Below are 18394 nucleotides of genomic sequence, written 5' to 3'. Positions count from 1 at the left end.
AGAAGCGCGAGTGCGCGCCCCCATAGAGTTACTATACTGACTCTAGAGGACAAGCTACCCATAGGGCCCATGCATTAAAATCGGGAACCTCAAGAGCGCCGCCATGTTGCTACGCGCCGAGGTTGCCAGCTCCTGAAACGCTTGCTAAACTTGGTGACAGTAGTCAGTTTTAATCCGGCAACAGTAGCAGCGTAGCAGCATGGCGTCTCGCTTGTGATGTTGTGATGTGTGCGTGCAGCCGTGTGTTTGGGCTTTATAAGTCGGTTCTTTATTCTATGTTGCGGGATGGTGTGGGTGTGGTCCATGTTGGCCGTACAGCTGGCAGTTATGCAACCGAGGGATGATCCTGTTCAAGTTTCTGGCGGTATGCGGTTTTCAGCGGTCACGCCTGTTGCAGGAGTGTCACTCGACGACGTTACGAGCTCGAAGCTGTGGTCAGATTCCTCGTTGGCGTTCCGTAATTATCTTCGCACGGGCGCGGTATGTTGCAAAAGCCGCATTCGCGATCTATCGTCGTGACGATAGATCGGGTTTTTTATTATTATAAGTAATGATCCAACTGTAGGGCACATGTAACCGACAAACGGAAGTCTCAGGAGAGCACCTGAGATGATAGTAGAGCAGGCGGCGCAGGAACTCCAGGGCACCCGAGGGACAGTGGGGGGATCAAAGCTCGAAGCAGAACGGTACGTAGGTTGGGGCCGCCGAGGCAGGTGTGTGCCAGGGAGTGTTCGCACGGACAGCTCCCCAGGCACGCGCAGCCGTGCCTCGCAAGGTCGAGATACCTTAAAGGCACCTGCGCCCATTGTCTTTCTTTTGCCTCGGCGCAGTGAGCACGATTAACGAGAATAATGTGGAGGGCATCCGGTGCAGTCGCGAATGCATCATGACAAATGCAGCTCGCGTCGCCTGGCGTCTGTAGTAATATCAGAGTTGGTTGTATGAACTTTATGCATAATACGTTTTGTTACGGTACCTCAACGGAATGGGTCTAGAGGACGGTGTTGGTACATTTTTTCGTACCGCCCTAATCCTATACCCCCACTACAAACACACACATACCCCCTTTTTTTATGTATACATACAATTCCTTGCCATGACGGATCATAGCCTCCTTTATTTTTGAAAAATAGAGGCGGCTATGGACCGATTGACCAGTTCAAGTTGTCAAATTGTCAGTAACTGTCGTAGGAATCACTGTAGTAAACATAATTCCACGATCGGATTGTTTAGTTTAATTTTTTGTTGTAACACTGAGGACTACATAGAACTTTATTTTGTATATGTGAGAGAAGTATGTGGGTATCACGAGCTTAAGCCAATGTGCGATACACAGACAAAGCAGCTGCTACAACATGAACTGCATTGAGGGCCACACAACACATACATAATTAAAGGTGCAAAATATAGGGGGAAGCTTCAAAATACGCTCTGTAGCACTGCAAAGTATAACATATATTGTATGTGTACAATAAATGTTCAAAAATACAATGCATCAATGTCCCATTTGCCTTCAAGTTTATTATGAAGTTCAAGTTTACTGAAGTATATTATGAGCATATGTACAACAGGAATCAACTAACACACCCGCAGTCAAGGTGGCTGTTCGAGGTGTGCTGGCTGCCTCAGTGTAAGAAAAAGAAATTGGGTAAATGTCGACACCAGTGCCACTGCTTCTTGCCTCAGACCTGCACGTGCCTCTGCGGCATCTTTGTGCACAAGTGCGCTGGCGTGGTGAGGCGTAGGAGTCATCCGAGAGAAAGAGTATTGTTTACATGGAGAAGTGGCTGTTCACATTGCCTGTCACTTTCCCTCAAATGTTTCCTTGGCGACTAGGGTGACACACCTGCAGTCAAGGTGGCTGTTCGAGGTGTGCTGGCTGCCTAAATGAAATAAAAAGAAATTAGATGAATGTCGATACCAGTGCTATTGCTTATTGTCTTACCTGCATTTGCCTCCACGGCCTCTTGGTTTGTGGAGTCTGTATGAGGGAGCTGCTGTGGCTAGGCGTAGGCATTGTCTAAGCAAAAAGAAAAGGCCATTTAAATGGGGAATTATGGAAATAAATGCAGTTATGTCTGCTTCTTGCACTCTTCTTGCCTAGAAGTTTTCAAACATAGTGTCCAGAACACACCAGCACTTTGACTGCTTCTGCTTTTTACCTGCAGGTGTTGCTGCGAGATCCTTAGTATGGCTGCGTGCAGCATTGTAACACTTGGTGGAGGCATTTGAAGTGGTAGCCAAAAATATAAAGAATCATCCTTGTCTGCACGAATGCTTTCAATTTCTAAATGCAGTGGTAACTATCACTATTGGTGCAAGGCCCCCCCACATCTATGCGGCAAGTGCCATAGCTCGAAACTGAATTGTTCCTTTAGTGTTTCACAAGGCATCTGATATGTCCACATTAGATGTGATGTGTTTGTTTTTATTTATCCCAGTGTGGAGAGAGCATCATTAAATGGCTGAAGTACTATAGCGCCAAATATGCACCAACTAGCCCAACAAAAAGTTCTGCTGAAATATCATTAAATGCTTTGTTTATTTTTGCGTGTCTTGTTTTTTGGTTTATTTCTGAATTTATCATGATGCTAAAGTGACTTATGTAATGGCAATCAGCTTTTGTTTTGCAGAAAAACAATGCATTTCCTGACCCATTGTTTGACATCCCCTCACTCGCATAATTTTGCAGAGTATTCTACCCATATTGACTTGCTTGACCTCCACTAAAGGGTCTTGCATTTTTAAATACGACTCTTTCCTTAAAATCATTCGACACTTCTCATAATTTCTGTACCTTGGGCTTCTGATACTCTGCATTCACTATTTTTGCTTGTTTCTGACTAGAAATGTCTTCTTTAATTTAGAGCTTAAATTTTACCTTTGGAACACACGGAAGGGCTTGCCATTGCATATCTGCATAAAATTGAAACATGTTTCATTAAACATTTGCAAAATCCCATTGAAGATTGATGAATGCAGCTTGCAGTGTGATATGACTGAATGAGCCATAAAAGTAACTCGTCTCACTTGGTAAATGAAAGCACATATTAGTGTGATGCACAAGATACGTTACACTAACGTGGTGGGTTCTCTTGCTTATACAGCAAAATAATCGGTGCGCGAGAAAAAATTTATTTTTGCATAACCCTTGTACACACTGACTTAAGGAAAATGAGCTGGAGCTGTCCACATGATGTACTTATTTTACCTGCGAGTATGGTCAACAAAAATGTGTCCCAGCTGCTTAGTGGTATTCCAGATTATGTCAGTATTGCATATGTGCCTGTTGTCGAAAATAATGGAATTTCGAAAGTGCTCGCAGGGATCTGATGTGAATATCTGCAGTTTATGGATACATGTAAAAGACTCAGCATCAAGTGCAAGTGAACGGTCCCACAGGCCCGGAGTCGATCATGCAAATAGATTCGCTGCACAAATTTGTGACATGAAATGGCATGCAAGGAAGTGTTGAAAATATTCCACAGTTAATAAAACGCCTAAGCTATTAATATGTGGGTTGATGCACTCGTTATGCAAAACGGAGGTGAGGCGTGCAGACAGGAAACAAGAGTAGAGTATTTACAAGCAAACAACACGCGCGCCGCCCACTTCTCTACTCTTGTGTCCTGTCTGCACGCCTCACCTCTGTTTTGCATAATGAATCCTTACGAACTAGCTCAGCTTTCTGTCGTTCTAAGTCTCCATGCACTCTATTTCGTCCGCATTAGGCACTCGCCTCTTGATTACTTCGTGGCACAGAAATACTCGGTCATCAGGCTGTTTTTCTGCTGTGGCCTTTGTAGAAGCATGATTGTTTATAGTGCAACAATTGAACAGATTCTTTGAGTTGCTTGTGGCTTCGCCAATACAATTGCGGTGCGCTGGTCCGCCTGTCCAGCAATTTCCTACTGAAGGGAAACTTGCAAATAAAAACACCGCTCCGCATGCAGAAAAATGCTCTACTGTGACGCTTCTCGAACGATTGTGATGTACCACAAGAGCTGCCTACTCGCGTGATATTCTCAACAAGGAGATACATTCGTTTACTTACATGTGAAGGTATATGCCAGACCACTTCGGGGCTTCGGTGGCACATAAGGCACGAGTGTGTCATAGCGTCCGATGTCGACGCGCGATCGCATGTCAAACGAAACTACTACGCATCCAAAAAACAGATTCGAAACCGAAATTCGCGTCATCCTTTATTGCATGAATGCGTACATCGTGATTTACATAAGTCACGGACTTAGCGATCGCTTTCTATAAACTTAATATTAACGCACCACCTTCATAAAGTCATCAGACATGCGTTTTTAGGTGACAAAGCATAAGGTGACCTGTACTTGTTCTCAGCTCTTTCAATAGTAATTGCGCTGGCCACATTGACCAGTAGCAACAGGGCGGCGCCCTAGAGGTTCCCACTTTTCCGGCCCAGCTTTTCCTCTAGAGTTGTTCTACTAACTCTATGCGCGCCCCGACTCACAAAAGCATTCTACGCCTGCGCGGCCTGCATAGCTTCATCCTCTCCCTTTTCCTCCTCTCCGGCGGCGCGCGCTCCTGGGCAGCTGGCGAGAGCGCTGGCCCGAATACAAATCCCGCTAATCGGACGGACTGGTGCCAGTCGGCTGGCGCCGCCGGTGATATGCACTTCGCAACGGGGTCCGTTACGGGGGAGGCCTCGCATTGTAGTACAACACGCGTTCTACGTAGTGGTAGTGGATACAGGGAACGGCGGTCTCTATTTGTGCATTCGGAAGCGCAATTGTTTTAGCTAGCGCGCGCGCGCAAACGGCAGGGGACACGGAAACAAGCTCGGGTCCCTCGTCATTCCGTGGTGCGTGGGGCCTGTTTGGTTGTCTTTTCGCTCGCGTATACTATCTCTCTGCACGAGCGCCTGCGTGGACCCGTCGAATCTCGGCGCTAGGCGTCGCGAAAAAAAAAAAAAAGGCGTACACCTGCTATAGCGGACGTAGAGGCTCCGCCGTTCAGGAGATGGGTTCCGCTGCGCATTGTATATACACATACAGTACGTTTCAGAGGGTGCTGGGCTTTTTGGACAACGTGAAAGAGAACTGCGTACCTCAGTATCCGTATGCACTATAACTTTTAGCAGTGCCGTGGCGCCAGGTACTTTGTCCAGTCGAAAACAACGTGAAAGCTGGATAGATTGAAATGTGTATAAATGGAGTGCGTTGCCACTTGCGTTCTGTGTGAGTACGCGAGACGAGCGATGAAAGCATCAGTTGACCATGACCACGTGATCATGCGCATGAGTGTCACTCCGGTGATAACGCCGTCGCTTTAGGCCATTGACGTCAGATGAAATACTCGAAATTGCAATGGCAATTACCCTGCCAAAAGCGAGTTGTCGACAAAGCTGATTCGTCAATCCAAGGGAGATGGTGTCCTGCTTATAAGTGGATCGAAGCGTGCTCGCGATATGAAAACGTGCATTAATGGAACTATGAAGGAAAAAGCGAACGCATAAGCCTAAGTGCAGCAGAACGAGGTTTCGACGTGAAGGCTCGTTTTAGTCAAAACATTGAAACAGACGAGACCGCTGGTTCAAACGTTTGCACCGTCTGAGGGCTTGAAGCCTAGCTGCCTCGCTCTTCGGCGCTTTTCTTAACGCATTACAGTTAAGTCTGCGTTATAGTTGTCTATAAGTGAAGCCAACGTCTAAGTAATGAGTTACACAACGATCAATACTCTCACATGATGTGTGCTGCTGGGCCTTATATAGTTTCGTCTCTTTCTGGCGCCTTCAATTACTCCACCTTCAGTACTAATATAACTAAGCCAATTAGGATAATCGCTAGTTGAGCTCTTTATACCTGCGACTCTCTTCTGCACGCAAATCTATCACTGTATATCTCTTGCCCATCCCCCAATCCTCCATAGGTGTTCACATGCTTATCGCCAGGGAAAGGCGAAGTTACAATGCCTTATCGAAAAGAAAAAAAAAGTGAAGTCAAGTTGACTTGACTTGAATCCATATCCAATACTCCGATTTAACATACGGGGTTGCCATTTGAAAACTCGTATGTTCCCGTCTATCATATGGGAGATATCCCCGTATGTCCCCATATATCATACGGGGTATGCCCTCATGTGACATACATATATAGGTACTACATACATGTTTTTTACCCGACGTGGTCGCTTAGTGGCTATGGTATTAGCACGAAGTCGCGGGATCGCATCCCGGCCACGGCGGCCGCATTTCGATCGGGGCGAAATGCGAAAGCACCAGTGTACTTGTAGTTAGTTGCGCGTAAAAGAACCTCGGCTGGTCCAAATTATTCCGGAGTCCCCTACCACGGCATGCTTCATAATCAAATCATGGTTTTAGCATGTAAAACCCCGTCCCTTTTTTTTAACGCATATTTTTTTATACGAGATCCCCATACGGTATTAATTCACATGGGACTTCCCCTGTGTGATACACGGGAACAGATTGGTGTGTAAATGCACCCCCCTCCTATTTTTCATATAACGTTATTGAATATGGTGCTTACGGTCCCTTTTTCGTCATTGTTTCTTTGTTTCTTTCTTTCTTTCTTTCTTTCTGATGCGGTATAGCTCACGGCACTCGCAATCCCACCCCCGCACCTACCTGCCCGCCCGCGCCATATGGCTCCTCGCGAAGCCCTTCTGGCCAGCTCGTCTGCCTACCGACCGGACGACTTGCCTGCGTGCGTCCTGGTATGTAGTACATGCCTACGCATGCGCGGACGGCATCACATCTGCGCACCGCGGAAGTGGACGCTCACACCACGAGCCCGCGTGCCGTATAGCATTCCGACTCTGTATAGCACGTGCCCCAGTGGACCGCGTGGGCGTCTCTGTTAATGAGTTTGGCAGCAGTGTTTGGCGGCGTCGCGGGAACGCGTCTTCCGGCCTGCCCCTGCTTCGAGGAGGCTTACTCCACGGACGGCCCGAAAGAGAGAGAGAGAGAGAGAGAGAGAGAGAGAGACCTGCTTCGAGGAGGCTTACTCCACGGATGGCCCGAAAGAGAGAGAGAGAGAGAGGCTGCTGCAGTATGGGAACGGCTGAACACGTGGGCGTACGCACACGAGGCGGATCGCTCGCAAGCCGTGTAAACTCGCGACTTTGCATGCGACGTGCGCGGGCAACGTTTTATTAAAGCCGGCGGCGCGCCTTGCCTCTCCTATACGTAGCGAACCTGCGGCGACCGACCACAGCAGAAACGAAAGCCGCAATGTGGCAGCAGCCCCCGCGAAAAACCGAAACGAAACAAGAAAGACGGCGGAGATGCGATGGGCGCCGGGGTGACTCTCATGCGAGCGTGCGGTGAAAGCTGAAAAGTGACCTGGCGCTGGCCTTTCGCCGCCATCTTTTTTTTATCGTTCTTTCTTTCTTTCTTTCTTTGTCGGTGCTTCCGTGAGAGATAGTGTGCGGCTCGGCGGCGGGCGCCCAGACGCGTGGCGAGCCCTTTCTTGTGCGAGCGTATCGCGTTACCCGCCTGACGGGGTTGCCCAAAGGTGCGTGCATGGGTCCGTGCGAGCGTTGGTTTCTTACGAGGCGACTGTTCCCAGAACTGTGCGCTTAACGGTAAAGTGCGCTGCGAAATAATTTACCACCTTAGAAGTGAACGAGGGTGGAAATTGTTCTACAACTAACACCCTTAAGCACAAAGAAAGGGCGTAAAAGCGGGAGGTATTAACACATTTGCACCCTTTCTTCACATTTAAGGGTTTGAATTATTTTAGTGTGTGTCTGTAGTATTTGTGAACAACAACAACAACAACGACGACGACAACAACAACAACAAAAGAAATGAGTATGACAGAGATCTTGATTTCATTGAGAAGCTGCAGACGTTCGCCCGGCTGATCCGGCAGGCTACTCCAGTTACCGGGTGAGAAAATTTCAATTTTGACATATACACAGTGATCGAAACGTAATTACGAACATGTCGGTACCTTGCACTGTAATACACTGATCTAAATGGGAAATGCAAGCCTTTAACCCTGATAATATGGGGCACGCCAGCGTACATTACAGACAGCATTACGACGGCCGCGTACCGAAGCCAATTGCGCAATAGTCATTCTTCGAAGAACAAGAATCAACATTTCATAGGCGCACGTCGCGTGCAACAAAGGTCAGACAGAGCTCCACGTTGAAACTCGCACACGGAACCTTGCGTTCAGCAATGCTGAACCAAAAAACCGCCATACCTTGACGCCGGGCGCGTAACGTAGCAACATAGCTAGCAACTTCAGCTTGCTCATCGATCGCGTGCGTAGGCGCCCTGCGAAGCCAACGAACTCGCGCAGATTCGCATCGCTTGCCGCGCTCAGCTCATCCTCAGGTTCTTGATCTAAGAGCGTAGGCACGGTCCGGATGCCACGCCAAGCGAGCATGCCGCAGCGATCCAGAAACGAAGAGATAAGATAAAGAAGAAGCAGAAGGCGTACACAGAGCAGACGACAGAGGGCAAACAAAACAAGGCCAGAAACGTCTGGCTCAGAAGCATAAGCAGAATGGTGCGTCGCGTAATAACGTAGACGGCGTGTGCGGTGATATAAGAATCGCTCGCACGCACGCACATCCACGCGCACTCGCTCGTATACGCAAAGTCACGGTGAGGAAGGAAAACGCGAAGACTCGTGCAGAACAGCCTAATTTTCAGCTTCCGCAGTGCCGAGTGAGGAAAACAGTAATATGAGGGAAACAAAGACCGAGCAAGAGAGAAAGAGAAGGACATTTCCGGTCCCCCGGGTGAAGCGTCGGCCACTGGAACATCTCTGTATGCACGTAAAGCCCCAAGCACGCGTTAACGAGGCAGGAAACAGACCTGAAGCCCGAAACAGAAGACGAAGTTGAAAGACGAAAGGTTCGAGGAAAAAAAAAAAAGGCAGGCTTGTCACGCTTGGAAGAGTGCTTCCAAGCGAGACGTCGTCAGAGTTGGAGTTGGAAGAAGAAGCTCGTTTGAACCGTAAAAAACAGCACTGCACTGCTGCCGAAATCACGGTGAAGATAGAACGATCTCCTAACATGCCAATAAAGGAAAACAAAGTAAGAAACTACACTGAAAGACACAGCAACAAAACTGTCGATAATCCTTTGCTGAAAGCAAAGGATCAGGTTAGCAGGAAAAAGAAATACTGAGAAAAACTTCCCGCAGTGAAATAATGGATATGAAGACCAGCGTATTGTACATAGTAGAAGACAGCAGACGAATGTGTTTGTCTCCTCTCTTGACACCATCCACATTCTAGCGCTGTTTTAGCAAAGACAGCAGAAAACGAACAGAAGAAGAAATATAGGAAATATCGGAAGGTGACAAGCAGAAGACGAATAGAAGAAGAGATAAAGGAAATACCAGACAGAAGAATAGATATGTAGGAAAGAGCAGGCAGCAACAAGCAGAAGATGAGCAGAAGATGAGCAGAAGAGCAGAAGAAGAGATAGAGAAAAGAACAGGTAAGAAGCAGAAGACGAACAGAAGACATATAGGAAAGAACAGACGACAATAAGCAGAAGACTCCCACGCGTCGCTGTGTGTAGCAGACGATGCTAAGCTCGCGGCAGGCGGTGCTTGGGTCGGCCGTTTCGTTCGTTCCAGTCCTGTAAGCGGGCAAATTGTGGAGCCTGCTATGAGGGCGTACGGAGGTAAGGCACTTTTCTTACGAATTCGTTGCGCCATGGCTCGTTGACCGGGGCTATAGCCGGCTGACTGGACGGCTTGGGGGATGAACTTGCAAAGCCAAACTGGCGTGCACCCACCTTTTCTTTTTTCCTGTGAGAGGACGTGAGACGATTCTATTTTCGTGGTGCCGTCCTTTGGTAGGTAATGCTATATGACGAAGTCACTAAGTTGAAATGAACACGTTATGGCCACATCCTAAAGAAGCGATCTTCAGTAGAATTCAGAAGAGCAGAATTTCTATTGACTAAAGTTTGAGAATAGTGAATGGCTAGAGTTTAACCAAAAGAGCTTGTAGATGTCTCGAAGAGGGAACCAAAGCATGCCGCGTCAGGCATCGACTAAGAAAACATTCGCAATAGTTAATGTCATTCGTACGCTTCGTATGCAGCTACCAGCACGCCTGCAAAGAAATGTTTACAGAGTGAGCACTTGCGCGGAACAATGCGTGCATGCTTGCGCACTTCTGCTGGCATCGTCGTTTTCGTTAGGTTAGTTAAGCTTAAGTGTGTGCGTAGGTATTGTGAGGACCGCACCGTTTCATTTAGCTACCCTCTTGTGACGCACGACAACTTACTCAAAAAAAGAAAAGAAAAGATGAACGAACAAACAAAAGGATACCTGCAAGCCTGGCGCCCATAACTGCATATATACTTCAGGGAAAAGGAGACAGACGACACCGTCTGTGACGAAGTAAAGACAGCAACGCTAGCGTCGGTCGCCCCATTCGCTGGACGGGAACCATCGGTCCAACGCATCCGCATGCTTCGCGCTTTAGAGGAAGCGGAAAAAGAGCATCGTGCCGAACGAACTCGCCGACACTTGGAGCGTCAGCAGTGCGAACATCCATTATTCACGGCACACAGGGTGAACAAGCCGAGTTGCCCTCCTGGGTATCCGAGTTATTCTCCGAGAGCGTCTGTACAGAAAGAGTATACGCTCGTGGAGCCGTGTAGCGTCGTCCCTATACCCGCTTACACAACGAGAAGAACGGGACGACGCAAGGTTTTTTGTTTATGCGCTCTTCCCCGAAGAGATGGAGTGGCAAGCGAGGAAGGCCTGCGACAGCTTGAAGGAAATGCCGGTAATAGCCGCTCTTCGGGGACTCCGTATGCCCAACGAGGGCATAGACGGGTTCGCGGAACAGGTCGCTCAGCAAGAACTGTCGACGACAATGCGCGAATGGCGTCACATGTGTCACCAAATGTTAAAAAAAGAAAAGAGGAAGTGAATTGCGCAATGAGGAACGCTGCTGGGCGCGGTGCTGTGGGAGCTAGCATCATTAGAAAGAAAAAAGGAGAGGAGGATGAGTGCGATATATAAGTGCATGAATTGGCCAGATAACGCGTTCACCGCGAATGTTCTTCTTTTTGAGCTCATAGCACGTGCGCTGATAAGCAACCCGCCGCATTTCTGATAAAGCCTTGTCTCAATTGCAAGAGCTGCTGCCTCTTTGACGTCAGTTATTGCAAGGAGAGAAGCAAGGCGGGGGAGGTAACCAAGGCCTCGTCAGGTTCGCTACTCTACAGTGCATCGGAAAGGAGGAAAGATAAGAGAGAGAGAGAGAGAAAAAATGAAAAAGGCAGTCAGTGCGAACATACTTGCCGAGTAATGTTCACCGACAGTATAACAAGCATTCGTACAGTCCCGTTGCCTTTAAAAAAGAGCAATAAGGCTTTTGTGGACCTTGCGCATGCAAGAGTGCTTTGGCCTGGACAGAGTAGCCTAGAACTTAGGGAGGTAGGGGGGGAGGGAATGGTGACTTGACGGTACGCTGTAGTTGATATAAGATGAGAGAAGAAGAGTTGGGAAATCCATGCACTGCGTTGAACAACAGATAGCCAGTATTTCACTGAGTATGCGAGAATGGATACCAAGATAAGGAAACAGCAGACGGGGAAAGCAGATAATCAGAACGAGTGATTAGGTCACTAAAGTGGAGGGCATAATGTGCGTTCCCCGGTCAGTGGATGCGAGATTTCCGCGAGAGGGATTTTCTCCAGCCGTGAACTTAATTAGGCCGATGATGACTACAATCAATGTTGGAGGGATACCAGTGTTGCGACGCGGCTACGGCTGGCGAAACGTATCGTGGCTGCATTGGCCAGACATGCGCGTAGCAGCGTAAGAGTGGACAGTTTAGTTGCAATGAAGGCATGTGCTAGAATATGTGCCTCTCTATATCACCTTGTTGCAGACCATGCCTTCAACTTTTCTCTTCCCTTTATGCAGACCTGTCATCTGTTACGCTACGAAGCAACGAGTCTAGCCATGATGTTCGGAAAGATCTTAGAAATGCTAACAGTCACCAGTTTACCAACAAACTATGAGATCTCGGTGAGAGACTTTCACCTCTTTTTTTTTTTCTGCAATGAAGTAGATCAGGCTGACGACGATGACTGAGAATGCTGCAAAACATCTACGGGACGTTGCAGAATGGTAGCGATCATTAATAAAGTGTTGCCAAACAAATGCTAACAAAGTTCTTAGACTAAACCGGTTTCGTAAAAGCGGACCTCAAGCCCAAAAAGATCAGGGCACAGGGCGGCTAGCCAATGTCAAGCGGCGCTTATACGAATCGAAACGCGAATTCGTCGTCGGGTGTGGTCGCGGGCAAGTAAGAACAAAACCTGCACCGCGTAAGAAGTCCAATTAACGCAGGCGTGTTGCGGCCGCGCGGTTTACCTTTCTGATTGAAGTAACCCAGCGCGGCGAGCACGGCCACGGATTTGATGCTCCGCTCCAGGGAAAGCAGCATCAGCTCCAGCAGCATGTCGAGGAAGTCACGGCGGCCCTCGCACGAGACACAGCCACGGCCACTACGGACCACGAGCCACCAACGCATCACGCGCACCTGCCGCCGGGCTCCGTCGATGACAGATCACCAGACGCGCAACGTGTCATGCTTTCGCAAATGTCAAGCGCAAGGAGCCTTGCCTTTGTCGCTGTAGAGCTTCCGCTGAGCCTATAGAGTAACAACGGTTCGAACGATCCTGGCGGCGAGCGCTCAAGTGCTCAAACAATCCTCGTGGGAATCTCAGCGCATGGATGATCTCGTAAACTACGTGCGCCTAAACCTGCACTGCAAAGCGAAGAGGCGCTGTCGTGGAACCTGACAGTCGAACCTAACTGTCGGCAGCAACGCCTAACGCCTAACCTAACCTAAACTATGAACGGTCAGCAGTAATATTCGACGTCAGCGATCACCGCCGTCCCCGAAGCTCTGGAGGCGTACATCTTCGACGTGAGTCACCCTCGCGAAAGTCCTGTCTCACTGAGAGGGCGATAAAAGTTCGTGACACAGTTACCAGTGGATGCGTAGCAGTTCACCGCGCCTTCGCAAGAATGCGCAAACACGAAATCCGATACTGCTCTATTGAGTTCTGGCTCCGGAGACACGTCAACACCGAACAAGCGAAAGGTAAGAACAGGGTATGCGCTTCTGCGATCACACGGCCCGTCAGGTATAATCGCCCACAGCTGACGATACGTCAGTCACGTGTTCACGGTACACGCACGCATCAAGGCACAAGGAACACGAAATCCGTTACGTCTAAAGTTCTGGCTCCGGAACCACCTGAACACTGAGCACACAAAGGGGGAAGACAGCGTACGTTCCTGAAAACCGGGCACACAGGTGATTTCTCCCTCGGCTTCAGGTATACGGTCGTGCACAGGTAATTTCTCCCTCGACTTCAGGTATACGGTCGTCCCGTGTTCGCCGGCTTACACACGCACCAAGGCACAGGAAGCCAAGTTTGAAGCAAGGCGGTTTCCGCCCTGTGCTCGTCGTCGGGGTCTTATGGGGCGTCGCATGAACGAACACTGCAGGACATGTAGCGCCGGGCGTGGGCCTCCAAACCGTCCCGCCAGCTCGCCAAGAGAAACACGCCGGCCCTCCGCCTCGGAGCCCCGGGCACGGTCTGTCTGCGCACTCTCCTGGGCTCAGACGCTGCGGTTCCGGGCCGCGGGCTCACACACGCGCGCATTCAGAGACGCCCAGGGCTTTTCTGTCCCCTTGGCCGAATTTCAAGACAAGAAAGAGTCACGGGCCGACGGTTATTCGCCTCCGCCATGGCTCACACCGCGGGAACGAGTGGCGGAGCTCCAAAAATAGCGGACCACGGAGTTCACGCCACCCAGACGGTCTCTCCTCATCTCGTGACGCTTTCTTTTCTTTTTTTCTTTTAAAATTTCTTTCGTGCAAGCGTGTTTGTGCACGTCGCACGCTCGGTGTCTCTGCCTTTCCCACTTAGTTACGGCGCGGCGAGAAGAGAGAGAGAGAGAGAGAGACCGAGATGAAAGGGTAAATTGGTGCGACGAAGAAGGGGAGAGTCGCCGCAACGGAGTGAGGGATGTGACGATGACGTCATCGACTCCTTGCGTTTTTCGCTGGCCTCTTTTTCTTCCCTACAGCGCAAGCGCGAAGGCAGTTGCATACACCTTGCAAAAATCATGCATGCATTTCGATTCATCGGTGGATGTGAGGGGTTTTATGGCGCAAGGGGATTCGCAATCTCAGCAATAACTCCATTGAGATCAGCGCACAATCCACAGAAGCTCAACTATAGTTTCTATAACAATTTTGAGAGGGTTAAGGAGAAGTCACATCGAACGCGTTTGCGATGTGCTATCGGCAGCTCCGCCTTACATTGGCGCGTTAGTGTTGCTCTAATCGTGTTCGAAATGCCTATCATGGGAATAACCTTTGTTCGATACTCAAATAAGGCATGACTGTACACATATGCATGAGGAACTTTTACGTTTCGCCCAACTTGTTTCTTTTCTCCACGAGAGGAAACATTCCACCATAACGGCATTCATTTGTAGGCTTATTGAGTAGCATTTAATGGCGATCGACCGTCTTTAGATGGTCGTTCTCTTATATTAGAACTGCCACCGAGTTCGGGGAAGAATTGAAGATCGTCACGTGGGCCGAGGGAGTCGCCCCCAACAGGGGCCACCCTGAGACACCACCATAATTTTCGAAAAAGATGTTGTAACCACCACCTCTTATATCCACCTATTCTTTTGTCATTGATTTATAAAATAACCATTAACGTAGTGCCATAATACGCAGGACCCGAGCTTCTTTCCATTGGACAATTAACGCCAGAAGGCAATGTAACATCTGCGTAACAAATTGAAAGTGTGAAACCATGTTCCTTGCGAAAAAGAGTGTCTGTCTTCGAAGATAATTTGAAGATAATGTTCCCTTCTTACAGATATCAGCTTCTCCGCCGAAGAGATGTAACAAGTGGGTACGAAATGCAAGTTAGCACGTAATACCAAACGCGAAACAAAAGAAAGGAACGTCCACAACAGTAAAAATGGACTTCAACAAGGAAGACAAAGCAAGGAGCAGACGACAGCACAGACGCCATTAGACGGGGGTGCAGGGTTTTGTTCTTTATGCGGCTCTTCACGGGTCGTCGTCGTCCCGCTCAGCTAAGATGAGTCTATGTGTGTGTGAGGAGCACTCCGCACCCCCCCTTCAATTCCTTACATAGCACAGAGGAGGGGAACCATGAATTGGGACGGCACGCAGAGGGAACGAAGCCAGTGTCTTCGCGTGGGAGACTGATAGCGCGCTGGCGCCACTACGGAGCCACTTGGGCGTTCCCTCCCTACAGGAAAGAAGATGGCTTGGCCGTAGAGGGAGTCGGTGAGAGTTAAAGGGCCCCGGAGTAAGGGGGGGATTTCGTCGTTGCGTAATTGGAAAGGCCGTTAATTGTAATCAAGAGCAGCGCATGTCTGGGGAGGCGGCGGCGCTGCTTTGTGGAGATGGAGAGCGCGTGGTTGCACGGAGTGGGCGGAGGGGTCGGAAGTGGAACGTACGTCCGTTGCCCTTAGTGAGACGCTCTTAACTGTCACTCGGATCTTGATGCTCGAGGGTGCGTATAAGCCCTAGAAGATCAGGAATGATACGCCCGATGGAGGAGGAACGTTTCAGAGCGGAGAAGATTGAAAGCAGAGGGAAGGACGCGGCGAAATGTTGCTGTACGGAATGTTGCGTGTTTGTTCTTTCTTTCTTTTCTTTTTATTGCGAGGTAGGGGGTTACGAATGTTCCCGAAAAACAGAGCGTGACACTGGCCTACGACGTTCTTGTGCATTCTGAGCACAAATGCGTCCTTTGTCTTGAAAGGGGTCACATTAGAGTACGTGCGAATGTTTTCCTCTGACAAAGCGCTCGGCTTTGGCGGGTGCACCCGACTTGCGGCTGGTAGCCTTAACACCTCCTTACGTCCACGTGCAGTGCATTGACATACATCTTCAGCCGGCATCTGCAGCTGGATTGCCGACATACGAGACCCGTATACATTGGCGTGTTCCCTTTAAATGTGGACCACACTGTACATTGGCATGCTGCGAGAACTCACATGACGCACAGAGAGAGAGAGAGAGAGAGAGAATATGAACTATTCGATGTTCTATACCCGCGTTAACGTAGCTGCGCTAGCTCGTGCGAAAGAAGTGCGATAAGAAGGATTTAAAAGAGACTGAGATCTCAAAACTTCTATCTTATCATCGTTGATGGCACTTCTGCCATGAGATAGAAGGCTATAGGTAGGTAGACCAGTTGCTTTGGTTCTTTAGCAAGGTTGTTGCGGTAATTAGCAGTGAAAAGCAGTTATTTAAAGTAAACGAGAAGTGGTGTATGCGCTGGCCATGAAGCGATCCAACGCTAGAGCCTATATAGTAAGGGCTGGCTTTCCCAGTGGCTTCTGTGCGTAGTGATACTGAGAGTAGTTTGTCCAGCACTGCTTCTACTGAGCACAACTTACTTTATCGGGCATCGTGCTGTCCTTTCCGCAAATAAAGGCTTCATTCATTCATTCATTGGACGGAGAAAACTGTTGAGAATGACGCATGGTCATTCTCAACAGTCATTCATGAATGACCATGCAGTCTCAATGACTGCATGGTCATTGAACCATTGGTCATTGGACAGTCTCAATGACGCATGGTCATTCTCAATTTGCTATAGGATTTCATCGCCTGATTGAGGTAAGCAATTAGTATTTTTTTTTAAATGGAAGTCGAAGCACGCAGTGGTGGGCAATAAACAGGATCGACACCTGCTGTGCAGAGGAGCTTCAACACTGAACTTCGTCAGATCCGCAATTCCCGTAAGCCCCGTAGAACAGTCTCTGCAGGAAGTTCGACATTTTCGGTGTTGCGCCACGAACCGCGAAATGAAGACTCTCCAAAAAAAAAAAAAACGCCAGAACAGGGGGGAAGCGAAGCAATAACTGCGACAAACAAAAAAAAAGCGAACCACCGCCACGCTTCCGAAACTCCCGATCACGTGTGCGCGCGGGGCGGCAAACAGCGCCACCGCTCGGCGGGCACGAGAGACGCTCTCTCGTGGTGATGCTTCGCTGCCGATAGTGCCCGAGTCTCTTCTCGAGTTCGTCTTCCCGAACCTCCCGCACCTCGAGTCCGTCGTGCTTGGCCGAGCACGTCTAACAATGAACGCACACGCGGTGATGACTATAGCGATGGAGTGCGGGGGGGGGGGGGGTGGAGGTGAGCATGCAGCCCCTTCGAAGCCAGCGGCGGAGATGGGCAGAGAGAGAGAGAGAGAGAGAGAGATAGAAGCTTCCGTAGTGCTGGGGGAGGTGGGAGTGGGAGAGGGGGGTGGAGGTGAGCGTGCAGCTCCGTCGTAGCCACCGCCGGAGACGGGGAGAGAGAGAAGGAGAGAGAGAGAGAGATAGTAGCTTCCGTAAAGAAGCAGCAAGGCGCGCACGCGGAGTGATGCACCAAGCACGCGCGGGCGTGGCGCATTGCCTTCATCGCCCCGTGCTGCCGCTATGCTGCTTGCTGCTCGCTTGCTGTGTATACCATCGGCGTGGCGTGCAACTACAGTGCACGCGCGCTGGTCCAATGCCCGAACGCGCGGGCGGCGACGTGCCGTGCTCTTGAGAAACGCACGCACTGGGCCAGCGGGCCTGCGGTACATACCTTCTCGAGCCGAGCACGATGAAAGAACGTCGGTGTAGATAGGCATCTCGGTCGCCATCACCGACCGCACGGTTAGCGAACCCGCGGAGAGCTACTACAGCGGGGGTCGGTCGGTCGGTCTGACTCAAGTGTACAAAACGAGCGCGAGTTTTTCTTCCTTTCTTTCTTTCTTTTCTTTCTTTCTTTCTTTCAACCTTTCGTTGGAGATGTCATTTTCTCTTAGCGTGAGTGCCTCTTGTTTTGCGAGTCTCTATGGTGTTATAGTTCGGTCTTTTTTAGGCCTTTTTTTTTTCCTGGCACGACTCTACGAGTTCGTTAGCAGTGTGCTATACTGGACGGTGCATGTGTGGGGGTTTGATGGAGCAGTTGGCGGACGGCGCGAGGAAAGTAGGCAGCGCGCGGCGATGTTCTTGGAAATGACGGCAGAGGCGGGTAAGAAAAACAAAATGAGAAAAAAATGACGGCAAGAAAAACAGAAAGAAGACCACAGACAAGTGAATGCGAACGATGAAAAACTGAAAGGAAAGAAAGAGACGAGTGGGTAGGCCTCGGCGCTGTCGAATGCTCTTGCAGCGTAGTACAGGTAAGAAGAGAGCTCCGCGGTTGTTGGAAGCGTCATTGTCGTGGGCCCTTCATCGGAGTTCTAAACTCTACAACAAATTCACGATGGGAGGGCCCGAAAAAGAAACCGAGTAGACTACGCGAAGAAAACGGCAGTGAAGATGTGGCTGCCTTCTTGCGAAATGTGC

General features: G+C 49.5%; 1 protein-coding gene and 1 long non-coding RNA gene across 5 annotated transcripts in view; both read right to left on the bottom strand.

The window, feature by feature from the left end:
- LOC135896502 (putative receptor-type tyrosine-protein phosphatase mosPTP-1) overlaps positions 1-18394 on the bottom strand; it is a 251298-nt gene that overhangs the window by 214311 nt on the left and 18593 nt on the right. For 2 of the 4 annotated variants that reach the window (XM_065424920.1, XM_065424922.1), the window contains exon 1: positions 12365-13684. The exons of 1 other annotated variant lie outside the window; for it this stretch is intronic. In XM_065424920.1, the coding sequence (XP_065280992.1) occupies positions 12365-12524 (160 nt within the window). In that variant the 5' untranslated portion in view covers positions 12525-13684. Of the gene's footprint in view, positions 1-12364; positions 13685-18394 lie in introns of those variants that run through there. One more of the 4 variants, XM_065424923.1, reaches the window with a different exon arrangement.
- On the bottom strand, positions 184-4451 carry LOC135896503 (uncharacterized). Its single transcript, XR_010562719.1, has 4 exons — positions 4055-4451; positions 2882-2916; positions 1946-2020; positions 184-1883 (listed from the first exon to the last, which is right to left on the bottom strand). It is a non-coding gene; the product is annotated as an uncharacterized lncRNA (long non-coding RNA).

This window comes from Dermacentor albipictus, chromosome 6, assembly GCF_038994185.2.
Source record: "Dermacentor albipictus isolate Rhodes 1998 colony chromosome 6, USDA_Dalb.pri_finalv2, whole genome shotgun sequence".
NCBI lineage: Eukaryota > Metazoa > Arthropoda > Arachnida > Ixodida > Ixodidae > Dermacentor > Dermacentor albipictus.
This window is presented reverse-complemented; position numbering and strand designations above follow the sequence as displayed.